This window comes from Lampris incognitus, chromosome 20 (assembly GCF_029633865.1).
Source record: "Lampris incognitus isolate fLamInc1 chromosome 20, fLamInc1.hap2, whole genome shotgun sequence".
Lineage (NCBI taxonomy): Eukaryota > Metazoa > Chordata > Actinopteri > Lampriformes > Lampridae > Lampris > Lampris incognitus.
Genome location: NC_079230.1, coordinates 15,936,914 through 15,949,907, shown reverse-complemented (window position 1 = coordinate 15,949,907; position 12,994 = coordinate 15,936,914). Strand labels below are relative to the sequence as shown.

General features: G+C 44.5%; 1 protein-coding gene across 2 annotated transcripts in view; it reads left to right on the top strand.

The window, feature by feature from the left end:
• dennd4c (DENN/MADD domain containing 4C) overlaps positions 1–12,994 on the top strand; it is a 59,477-nt gene that overhangs the window by 12,405 nt on the left and 34,078 nt on the right. For both annotated transcript variants that reach the window (XR_008812189.1, XM_056300634.1), the window contains exon 2: positions 10,118–10,428. Coding sequence is in view for 1 of the 2 variants with exons in the window: in XM_056300634.1 (XP_056156609.1) it covers positions 10,130–10,428 (299 nt within the window). In the remaining variant the exon portion in view is untranslated. The remainder of the gene's footprint in view (positions 1–10,117; positions 10,429–12,994) is intronic.

Genomic DNA, 12,994 nt, shown 5'->3' with positions numbered 1-12,994 from the left:
TATTCCAAAATGGATTACATTCCTTTTTTTTCTCATCAATCTACACACAATACCCCATAATGACAAAGTGAAAACGGTTTTGTAGAAATTTTTGCAAATTTATTAAAAATAAAAAACTGAAATATTTCTTGTACATAAGTATTCACACCCTTTGCTATGACACTCAAAATTGAGCTCAGGTTCATCCTGTTTCCGCTGATCATCCTTGAGATGTTTCTACATCTTGATTGGAGTCCACCCGTAGTAAATTCAATTGATTGGACATGATTTGGAAAGGCACACACCTGTCTATATAAGGTCCCACTGTTGACAGTGCATGTCAGAGCAGAAACCAAGCCATGAAGTCAAAGGAATTGTCTGTGGACCTCCGAGACAGGATTGTATCGAGGCACAGATCTGGGGAAGGGTACAAAAAATTTTCTGCAGCTTTGAAGGTCCCGAAGAGCACAGTGGTCTCCATCATTCGTAAATGGAAGAAGTTTGGATCCACCAGGACTCTTCCTAGAGCTGGCCGCCCAGCCAAACTGAGCAAATGGGGGAGAAGGGCCTTGGTCAGAGAGGTGACCAAGAACCCGATGGTCACTCTGACAGAGCTCCAGCGTTCCTCTGTGGAGATGGGAGAACCTTCCAGAAGGACAACCATCTATGCAGCACTCCACCAATCAGGCCTTTATGGTAGAGTGGCCAGACGGAAGCCTCTGCTCAGTAAAAGGTACATGACAGCTCGCTTGGAGTTTGCCAGAAAGCACCTAAAGGACTCTCAGACCATGAGAAACAAGATTCTCTGGTCTGATGAAACCAAGATCGAACTCTTTGGCCTGAATGCCAAACGTCACGTCTGGAGGAAAGCAGGCACCTCTCATCACCTTGCTAATATCATCCCTACAGTGAAGCATGTTGGTGGCAGCATCATGCTGTGGGGATGTTTTTCAGCGGCAGGAATTGGGAGACTAGTCAGGATCGAGGGAAAGATGAATGGAGCAAAGTACAGAGAGATCCTTGATGAAAACCTGCTCCAGAGTGCTCAGGACCTCAGACTGGGGCGAAGGTTTACCTTTCAACACGACAACAACCCTAAGCACACAGCCAAGGCAATGAAGGAGTGGCTTCGGGACAAGTCTGTGAATGTCCTTGAGTGGCCCAGCCAGAGCCCAGACTTGAACCCCATTGAACATCTCTGGAAAGACCTGAAAATAGCTGTGCAGCGACGCTCCCCATCTAACCTTACAGAGCTCGAGAGGATCTGCAGAGAAGAATGGGAGAAATACCCCAAATATAGGTGTGCCAAGCTTATAGCTTCATACCCAAAAGACTTGAGGCTGTAATCGCTGCCAAGGGTGCCTCAACCAAGTACTGAGTAAAGGGTGTGAATACTTATGTACATGCAATATTTCAGTTTTTTATTTTTAATAAATTTGCAAAAATCTCTACAAAACCTTTTTCGCTTTGTGATTATGGGGTATTGTGTGTAGATTGATGAGAAAAAAAAGGAATTTAATCCATTTTGGAATAAGGCTGTAACATAACAAAATGTGAGGAAAGTGAAGGGGTGTGAATACTTTCCGGATGCACTGTATATGCAGCGGGGCGCGATGCACTGTGTGTCTTGATGCATGCTCAATAATCCAGGTAAGAAAATCAAAGAAGGTTGAATCAGTTCATCTGGATACAATGTTTATTGACAGATATGTTTCATCACTCAACTAAGGGACATCTTCAGTCTAAACTGACTGCAGGTATCCCCACCTCTTATAAACAATACAATTGCATAACGACCGAAATCAACCAGTTTCATATGCAAATATGGGTGTGACCATTAACTACAGTTTCACTGGCCAGATGAACTGATTCAACCTTCTTTGGTGCACTGTGTCTTGTGACACATTTCTCCCCTAACCATCGTTAAAAATTTCTGTGACTTGTGCCACAGTAGACTTTCTATCAATTCGGATCAGATGGGATAGCCTTCGTTGCGCTTGTGTATCGATGAGCCTTGGGCGCCCAGCGCTCTGTCGCTGGTTTATGGTTTGTCCCTCCTCAGACCACTGTCATTAGTACTCACCAATGCTGACAGGGAGCACCCCACAAGCCTTGCTGTTTCAGAGATTCTCTGACCCAGTTGTCTGGCCATAACAATTTGGCCCTTGTCACAGTCCATCAGGTCTTTACTCCTGCCTGTTTCTTCTGCATCCAACACATCAACTATGAGAACTGATTATTTGCTTACCGTGTAATCTACCCAGACCTTGACATGTGCCCTTGTTTGGCGATAATCAATGTTATTTGGTTCACTTGTGAGTGGTCATAACGTTTTGACTCATCAGCGTGTACTATCTTGTATGATAGTACAGTATAGGATTTTTTTGTTTTTTGTAGTCTGTTGCTATAGAAAGCAACAAGTATGAGGTATAACAGACCTCTTATTCGTGGGCCAACAAACACTCGACTTTGCATTATAATAGTAGTAGCAGTAGTAGTAGTAGTATGGCTTCAATCTCATGTTGACAAATTTAATAAAACTGCGCCAATCCTGTATCATCACTTTGTACACAGAAAAAACTGAAATGTGTAAAATGCATTTCATTTCCTATGAAGATGGGGCAAAAACAACAGATTAAAGTGTGTGTGTGTGTGTGTGCGCGCGCGCGCATGTGCGCGTGCGCGTATCCTGAAGTGCTGGGCAGGTAGCCTATTTTCTTGTCCAGAGTAGAATCTCAAGTACTTGAGCCAGTTGTCAAGGTAACTGAATGATGTGTTCTCAGTCTGCATCAGGCCAACATGTGTAGCCTGAATTAAAGCAAGTGGGAGATGGCTGAAACCCTTGTCAGCAGTGGATTTGGTATTTCTTATTCAGTACATCCTGATTCACGTCAAAGGTTTTTGCCTGGGTGCCACATTCACACTCTCACAGATTTGTCCGCTGGCAGGATGACTTGGTTTTTAATTTTCGTGTTTGCATTAGCTTTGTGTTTGTTACCCTGGCAATGTGATGCCATCAGTGCCCAATCTGTCAGATAATGTGATGCCATCAGTGCCCAGTCTGTCAGGAAGCTAGCATGACTCGCATCTTTCACATAATTCACACAATTTTCAGGATCAATATGACCACTGTTTCAGCAGATACTATACCAGAGGGCAGAGGTTCATGATACTTGTTTGAAATGTGCTTGTTTCGCAACAGAGACCCGACTTGTATGATGACAAATCAGCAGTTTGTCAGAAATTCCATTCATTAAATAGAAAAATACCACAATACAATTGAATTGGTATTGTTTCATTATCCGAGGGGGGCGGGGTGTATCTTGATCGTTGAATCTCTCACTGATGAGACGACCTGTGACCTTCCACTTGTGGACCAAGCCCAGTCAAGAAAAATCAAGCTGCCAGGAGAAGCGGAAGTGAGAAGAAAAGCGAAATTTCACATGTATTTTGCAGTTAACAAAGTTGAAATCACTGACAGTCTGACCAACTGTGAAATGAACAACTGTCTGTGATAGCTGAAAATAAGAGACACAGATTTTGCCATGGCACCAAATTGATGATGTCACACTGATGCACAAATCTACTATTGTAAGCAGTAGTACAGGCGTGTTATGTCCTTTCACTCCCTACGAGGCTGTCACCTCTTAGCCCTTTTAAAATGGTTCAGGAGTGTTTGAAGTCAGTGCAGCAGGCAAACATTGTTTTGCGTCGAGTCCATTGTACAGTCTTCATTGGAGACTCTATAGCTAAGCGAAAAACGTAGTCTTTATGCAGGGCTATTGATCTTGTTGATGGCTTTCAGGAATCAGGAACATTTATTTGTGAAATGAAATGAAATATCATTTCCCCCAGCCCACAGCAGTGCAACACAAAGACAAAAAAACATATCCAAACTACAAGAACACATATTTCCAAACTACAAAAAAACTACCAGAACACATGTATCCAACATATCCAAAAAAAAAAAGTCACTGTCCAAGAGAGTGAACACCAGGATGACTGTCGGAACTGCCAGTCTGCATGGGCTAGCAGTTAGCTTAGCTTGCCCCACTTCCGTGTCCTGTCAGACTACCCTCAGTGTTTCCTCCTCGGGCGCAGCTCCAGGCAGGGCCATGGTGCCTGAGCTCACTGGACACAGCAGACCAGGCTCCCCCAGCCGATCCAACACCAGCTCTCCCAGCCAGACACCTTCGACACACCTCCACACGACGACGCCGAAAACACAGTTAACGCTAGGCGAGGCCGCCACCAGACCGCCCTCAGTGTTATCGGAACTGTCGGGTCTGCATGGGCTAGCAGTTAGCTTAGCCTGCCCTGCTTCCACGTCCCACCAGACCCATGATTTCCCATGATTCATGATGATAGTAACAAGAAATGGACAGTTATTGACAAAACAGACCTGGCCACTTAACAGCCAACATTCAAACCCCACATAGACACGCATAGATGCGTTAATGCAATAATACGTAATTGAGTGGTTTTACTTAAGTCGTCCATAGTCCCCAAAAAAAAAAAATTCCGATCAGAATAAGATGTTCTCATGTTTTGGACAGCTCTGGTCTGTGTAATGTCAGATTATTTATTTATTTTTAATTTTATTTATTTAAAGCTAGATCCAGACACTTAATGCACCCACACACATACACGAAGACCATGCAGCCACCAGTGAAATTGCCACTACACATCTGCTGCCTGACTGGGCAGGTTTTGGTGAGAACATATTTAATAGTGCGGTTTGTTATAAAGTAAATAGTGTCTAAAAATGGCACTTTGCTGTCAGCTGGGGTTTTGACCGATGAGAAGTAACCATGGATACATCGCAGTAAACCTCCTCAGAGCAATAATTCTCATACAGTTGTTGTTGTATCGGCGCACGTTCCCGTAGGGCATCCATCAAAGTGCAAGCTGGACTCGATCAAAACTAGCATGGGTGGCAAAGGAGAGGGACAAACAACATTTCTGTTCAGCAGCATTGGAGAAATCCACATCTGGAACCGTTTGGGCTTGTTTGAATCTTGTTTACAGTAAGCAATAAAAAATGTCAGTGATTCACCCATACTGACCGTAATTGATGAAGGTCTAAAGTGTTTGAGGGAATGCACCAAAATCCAAGTGGATTTATAGAAGGGTCGCATGTGTTTTTAAGAAAATGAGTCTGGGTACGTTAACTCACGAAACCTGATCACTCTCATCTCCCGTTAACCTGGCCAAGAACCAAGCAGATCCTTCCACGACTATCAGGAAGCAGGTGCATGTTGTTTTTCCCCACGTATGTTTCCCCTATGGCTGACCAGAGAGATTCGTCCATCCCAGCTGGAAGTTTCCACTTTTCTCCACAAGAGCAGCCGAGCCCATACTGTTCGTTCCAGGTGTTCTTCTATCGCTGTCTCTGTTTGTGGAAAGCAGCAGTCGTTCATTCTCCGCTGGGATGTGACATGAAGCTGTATTGTTTTTGCTGTTTGAGGATACGGTTAAGACATAGACAGCAATGCACGTCACTCCATGCTTTTCTCAGTGTAAGTCTGTGTCCAGACAGTTATTTAGCGAGCGATCAAAAAAATAAATGCCATTCTAATGCGTCATCCAGCTGTGTACCTTTTAAAATACTTAGATTTTTGTTTCTTTTATTTAATTCCCAATCCTGTTTCTTTTTTTATCTACCTGTCTTGATTTGAACCTTTTGATAGATTTACAAATAAGATTACATAAACATTTTTCTGAGCATATTGGAAAATTGAAAGCTACGAGGATTTCACTGATCATCAGTCTGTTTGATTTTATTTATTTATTGGACACCCCCCCCCCTCGTTTTTTCCCCTCCCCAGTTGTTTCCAGCCCATTACCCCACTCTTCCAAGCCGTCCCGGTCGCTGCTCCACCCCCTCTGCCGATCCAGGGAGGGCTGCAGACTACCACATGCCTCCTCCGATACATGTGGTGTTGCCAGCTGCTTCTTTTTCACCCGACAGTGAGAAGTTTCACCAGGGAGACATAGCGCATGGGAGGGTCACAATATTCCCCCTCCCCCTGAATTGGCACCCCGGCCAACCAGACGGGGCGCTAATGCAGCAACCAGGACACATACCCACATCCGGCTTCCCACCTGCAGACACGGCCAATTGTGTCTGTAGGGACACCTGACCAAGCCAGAGGTAACACGCGGGATTCGAACCGGAGATCCCCGTGTTGAAAGGCATTGAAATAGACCACTACGCTACCCGGACGCCCTAGTCTGTTTGCTTTTGATTCCTCTATATGACCAACATGCAAATGAGGCCAGCAGGGAGAAGATTAGATGTTGTTATTTAATGATTCTGAACACTTCGTGTGTGTCATGGTTGTGTGGTCTGAGTCTTCAAGGCTGACCTGTTTCCCATTCCCTGATTGGCTTGCCATTTCTGCCCCTGCTTTGCTCACCTGTCCCCCATTGCGTGATTGGCTTGCCATGTCTGTTCCTGCCCCTGCGTTGCTCTTGTGTTCCCCATTCCCTGATTGGCGAGCCTGTTCCTGCCCTGCTCACCTGTTCCCATTTCCGTGATTGGCTCCCCAGCAGTTATATTCCCCCTGGTTGCCCTGGCACATTGTCAGATCATGTTTGATCTTTGGTAGCCGGATGCTTCACCTCTCATCTCGAGTCTTCCATGCTGCCTGTATGAATGTTACTGTTTTGTAAGTTTGTTTGCCTTATTAAATCATTGTTCTGGACCAGCCTGTCTCTGCTGTCTGCATATGGGTCCTCAATTCCTGCTCCCGGCATGACAGTGTTTGCAGAAATCTGACGACACAATTTATGGCACACAGACGGGATATACAGCCACAGTTAGAGATGCATTACTTTGTCATAGCATATCTTACAGACCCCTGTTTTCCCAAAACACAGCATCTCTCACTTTTCTCTTCAAAACAAACACACAAGCTATCATAGGGACAATGCCTATACAAAATGAAGTCACTCCTCCGTGCAACACTACATTTGCCCACAGGAGCAGGCAAAGTCGACCAATATCCAGAAGTCCTCATTGCTGCTTTAAGCTCTCGTTGTAGAAGGGGTAGAATGGCTTAAACCTATCCATTTGCCACTCTTGGGAAAGGGATTTCTGCTCTGAGAGGGTTTAGAAAATGCTGTGGAGAATTTTCACACATCAGAATTGAACATTTCAAAAAGATGAAGTCTGGAAATGGTAATCATTACTATGGCATTGCCAAATGGGAGGCTGTGTCAGTGTAATTCACTTGCATTCTGTAAGAGTAAACTACATACACACCACCTATTGAACCCATTTTGTGTACCCCCTTTCAAATGTAGGTAATTGAGAACTGGAATGAACACTGCCTTTTTGTTTCTTTGGGATCCTCAAATGATATTTTCAAATTTAGCGTGGTTAAAAAATAGCTATTCATGTGTTTTGTGCCCACCCCATCGTCCCAGTGCATGCCATTTGTGTCCCATGCCAAAAGAATATGCATGTAGCATGCATAGCATTCAGCAGGTTGAGATCAGGAATATACAGCCAGACAATCAAATCCAAAAAAGTCAAAAGCCTTAAGGCAGGTCATTTGGACCACTCCCACCCCTTCCACAACGCGAGCCAGCGGATGTCCTTGTACTGTGCTGCAGCCGGTGGATGTCACTACTTGCGCACACACACACACACATACAAACGGCTGGAACAAAAGTGAACTCCCCCCCCCCCCCCCAGTGCATTATATACATGTCATCTTTTTTGTTAATATAGGGCAGTTCTTGTAAAAACAGAAAAGAAGTCAGATGGATGACCGTTTATTGCTCAACATAATTCATCATGAATTTTCTGTCCCCCTTGTATTCTTTATGACATTATGATAGGTCACTTTGCAGATTTTCATGGCTAAGTCCCAGCATAGTCACCTTGGCAACAGCCCCGTTTTGAGATTCCTATCTGCCGTCTACGTGGCGGACTCCCGAGTGTGTTATGAACAGGAAGTAGGTCAGTCGCTGTCTGATACAATACAATGGACTGGCTCTACGCTCAGCTCTCCACCTTGTATTGACAGGTTCTCCTGTTTTGTTTTTTTTTGGTTTTTTTTCCCCTCTCTCCATAGTTCTGTGTCTTTTTATTCCACAGTTTTGTAATGATCCTTTATAGTTGCTTGGCTTCCATATAATCTGTCCTCTAAGTAGATTTCTAACATGAAACATGTTGCTCCTTTCCACATCTGTGCAAGGGCTTTATTGTTTTTCATTACTTTTGTGCATGCTTTTTTTGTATATCTGTGTGACGGAGCATGTTCATTTCTTAAAATCTTGACTTAGAAAAAAATGATTCATCCGTCGCCTGATGTAAATGAATGGTAGAAAAGAGATCTAGACACCAGAATGGATGCAGACAGTATGTATTTGAGTTATGAAATTCAGGGCCATTTATGGTTTGCTGTAGCACTTCAAAGAGACTCAAGAGACTCCCTTTTTTCTTTTCCTCTGGCTACAGCTGACTCACCACTGGAAAAATTGAACTTCCTGTGTGGATCATTCCAGCTTTTTTGAAGGGGATATGGACGTGTTTGCTTTCTAAGCCTCCCTTTTTTTTCTCATTTAGTCAGTGTGTCGTTTTTGGCGAATCCTCCCCAAGGTGCTTTTCTTGGCCCACATTGTGAGTTTTCTTTGCATCATAATGTGCGGTGTATGAAACGAATAACTAGTTTTCCCAGGACCCCCACCCAGTATCGACTTAATATTAATTTCTTAAAACATAAATCTGATAAACTGAGCCAATTTTTGCATATGAAAAACTTTATTATCTTTCCCACCCAACAAGTACAGATTGGGTTCGACTATGCTTTGAATGATGTCGTGAAAATTGCAGGAGACAAAACGATTACGGTTTAGAAAACCACCAGCTCTCCTAAAGTCTCTATCATAGGCCGTAGTTATCATTTCTAGTTGGTGAGTCATTGGTGGTTGTGGGGTTTTTTGGTCTCCCACGGTTAAATTCAGTCATCTTGCATCTTAGGTTAAAGTCATCCTCAAAGGGTACAGGAGAACTTGTCCTCTCAAGTCTAACGTTTGTTGGCCAAAAGTGGAAAATGCATGAATGAACTCAAATACCTGGTCATTTTTTTTCCTTTTCTGTTTACACAAATATTGTTTTCCTCAGGGAAAGAAAGCGGAGGCATCCAGTTTCAGAAGTGTGTTTTTTTAAAGACATTGCTGTCCTTGATTTATGTGCACGATGGCATTTTTTAACATTCCTCGGGGCTCTGCTCTTCTCCCCTGGCTCTCACTTGCCAACAAAGCTTTCACTCTCCCAACGGGTTTGTTCAAAGTGTGGTGATATACAATGACATGGGTATTTGTGACTGTGGACACATCCAATCCCTTCCCGAGTCACTTCCTTAGTTCACTTGCTAAATTATGGTGCAGCATCTGAAAGGACTCTCGTATCACTTTAACCCTGCTGTCATTATCATTCTGTAAGTGTGTACATGTGTGTGGTGTGTCTCATTGCAAGTGGTGTGTAAAGACAATTCCTTATGGCTGCACTTTGTCAACCACCGCAATGTCTTTCCTGCTGACTATAATTCTGCTGCATTTCCAGTGTTTTTAAACCTACCTATGGTCTGAAGGCCTTACTAAAGATGGAAGTGAAGTGGGTGTCTGGTTGGTGTGGCGGTCTATTCTGTTGCCTATTAACACGGGGATTTCCGGTTCGAATCCCCGTGTTACCTCCGACTTGGTCGGGCATCCCTACAGACACAATTGGCCGTGTCTGTGGGTGGGAAGCCGGATGTGGGAATGTGTCCTGGTTGCTGCACTAGCGTCTCCACTGGTTGGTTGGGGTGCCTGTTCAGGGAGGAGGGGGAACTGGGGGAGATAGCGTGATCCTCCCACGCACTACGTCCCCCTGGAGAAACTCCTCACTGTCAGGTGAAAAGAAGCGGCTGGCGACTCCACATGTATCGGAGGAAGCATGTGGTAGTCTGCAGCCCTCCCCAGATCGGCAGAGAGGGTGAGGCAGTAACTGGGACGGCCCAGAAAATAGGGTAATTGGCCAAGTACAATTGGGGAGAAAGGGGGGGTATAAAAATAGATAAATAAATAGATAAACACCACTGTACATTTATTTAACCCTGATCCTAATCTCTCTCTCCCCTCTCAGGTAGTCCCAGCCATGATGGAGGACAAGGGTCACCGTGTGACCGACTATTTTGTGGTGGCCGGACTGACGGACAAGTCCACACCGCTGGAGCATGACCTCTCAGAAACCAAGTCCAGCGGACCCAAAGCCCCAATCACCGACTTGACTGTCATCAACAGGTCAGCGGGGGAAGCGGTGCCTGAAGGTTTCACCTGCATCGACAGCACCTACAGCGGCCAGCAGGCCAACCTCAACCATGGTAGCCTAAAGAGTCCTGAGCTCTTCCTCTGCTACAAGAGGTGTCGCGGGAAGCCCCCACTGATCGACGTCGGGTGAGTTTCTGTGCACTCATACGGGTGTATTGTTTTACTCCAGGAGGTGCAGAAGTAAGGTATGAGTCGAGGTTACCTTGGACACCTTTTTAGAAGTTGAAATCGTTAAAGGCATTTTGCTGCCTAATTTGCAAGCTGGGTAACCAGCCTATGGCTATACATGCGGAGTGGTTTATGCACCCATGGTTCTGGAGAATTTCATGTTCTAGTAGTTATTGCTTTATCAGGTGACGCATATCTAAGCAGTGCCTGCCTCCCCTTATGAAAATCTCCTGCTGTAACTGTCTAAATAGTTTTAATTTTAAGCTTGTCCAGATGTTTTACGTCTTGTATGTTAGTCCAGCTAAAGGTACCCTTGATTTTTTTTTTTTTGTCAGAGACAAGAGGATCTTATCAGGTGGTGGTGTTGTTTTTTAAGGTTTTGGAGTTGGGTGGACATTAAAGGATACCGGCTTACTTGCTCTATTCTTTGTTCAAGGCCTAGGCTATTGCTTACTGTGTCAATATGTGTAGTCTTATTTGCTTATTGATGTTAACGTTTTCCCATGTGTGCGGTGGAACACAATCTTCCATTTCCAGGCATTACCTAGGATTCGGCCTTAAATTGAAGCCAGTAACTGCACTTTCGGGAATCTTCTCTTTTATAAGAACAATGATTAAACCGCCTGTAGTATTTCTGTTGTGTGCTCATCTTTAATCTTAGTCCTGTTGCGTCTCTCTTGTGAGGGTTGTGTGATAGTGTGCTGCAGTGTTTCCCACCTTATCTCGTCCTCCACAACTTGATCACTCAAAACAAACTGGTGTTTCCAGTAACAAGATGTTCTGCCATGCTAGCTCCGAGACCATTCCTCAACCTCTACAAATGGGGGGGGGGTGTTGTGATATGTAAATTGTGTTATGTTAGCTGGTGTCCCAGTTGTACATAAAGATAAAGTTGTTTTCATTAAGAACACTTTTACAACTGGTGTTAATACTGGGTGCCGTGCAAATGCATGGCTGCAGGGCGGGTGCACGGAGCATAAACAGCAGATAGTATGTCAAGTTGTGTTTCCTCTAAGAGATTATGCAATCTGTCCCTTCATGCTGACGGACGTCTTGGGCTTGGAGAAAATAGAAGCAGTCATACATTTTAGGGAGCTCCACTACTTACAAAGCATCAGTACTTTAATTCTTTCAGTTGAGTAGAGATGTGATTTGTTCATCAAGTTAATCTGTTTATCGTATAACCACTATGAAAAAATTCTTATGAACAGATTCCTTTAAACGGGACTGGTTTGACCGCCACAGAAAAGAGAGACAGTTTTGTTTGAGGGCTGTTTGAGGTCTAATCTCTTGTTTTCCTTGAAAATGGCACAGCTGCTGGAATTGTGGTGATATTGTATTACGCGATGTTCCCGCCGTGGTTGATCGAGGAGACGAGAAGCAGGCAGTTAGAGGGCTGGTTAGTATGTTTAGTCCTATGCCAGCATTTGTGTCGTCCTCTCCCATCAGCTGACTCCTGCTCCTCTTGCTTGTCAGATAGAATGAATGGAAAATCTAGCAGTCTGTAAATCATTCATTCCTCCTTCTGCCACCTTCACTGCCGGCAGGGCCGACATTCCCGGCCGGGGCCTCAAGTCTTCCTGACTGCCTTTGTCCATTACTGGACTTGGTTTTTGTTGATTTAATGAGAATTTACTGGCTGCTGTCCTCATGTCCTCTTTTTAGCTTGGTCCTGCTCTCCTACCAAATGAATGGTACGCCGGATGGTTGTCAGAGAGGCTCCAGGACCATTGTATGTGCCAGGTCACAAAGCGTCCACCCCTTCTCTGAGGGACATCGTAAGGTTACGAAATGCCTTTTTGGGGTTGCTCTTACAGTAAACATGGTCCAGCTTTAAACTGTATGCCTAACCCAGGGCTTAGCGCGGATGGGGAAGGAAGATGGGGAGCATACTGTTATGGATGCCTGAATGCATTAGAGAGAGTACAAGACAACAGGACTCTGACCACCTTCCTGAAAATGGCAACGTTTAGCTGTGTTATATTCCACAAAACTCCACTGATGGAGTGGCAGAGTTTGGTTCTGCGGAGCTAATGTAGACATGTATCGATATGCTTTTGAAACCTGTAGGTCTTGGTGCTGACATGGAGAATGTACACATGCAAGAAGAGCAAGCATTTTGATGTTTCAGCTTCCCTCTGATGTCTGGGGTTTTATGAGTCAGTTAGCAAATATGTGTGAATCATAATGCCTGTTGAAGATCGCTGTGTGTGTGTGTGTGTGTGTGTGTGTGTGTGTGTGTGTGTGTGTGTGTGTGTGTGTGTGTGTGTGTGTGTGTGCGCACGCGCGCTCAACTCAGACACCACAACATTCTTGCCATTTAGTGTAGAAAATGTCTTTCTCTCTCTGTGTCTGTAAGTAACAATGCATCTGCCTTTTCAATCAATTCAATCATGTCCTCTGCAGCATACAAACAGCACTGTTTGGAAGGTGGAGGGGGCGGTGGAGTCCGGGTCTGTTTTTGTTTCGATTCAGATCATTTGTGTGCTCATAGGTTTTTGTTTGTATATCGATCTAAAGGGCA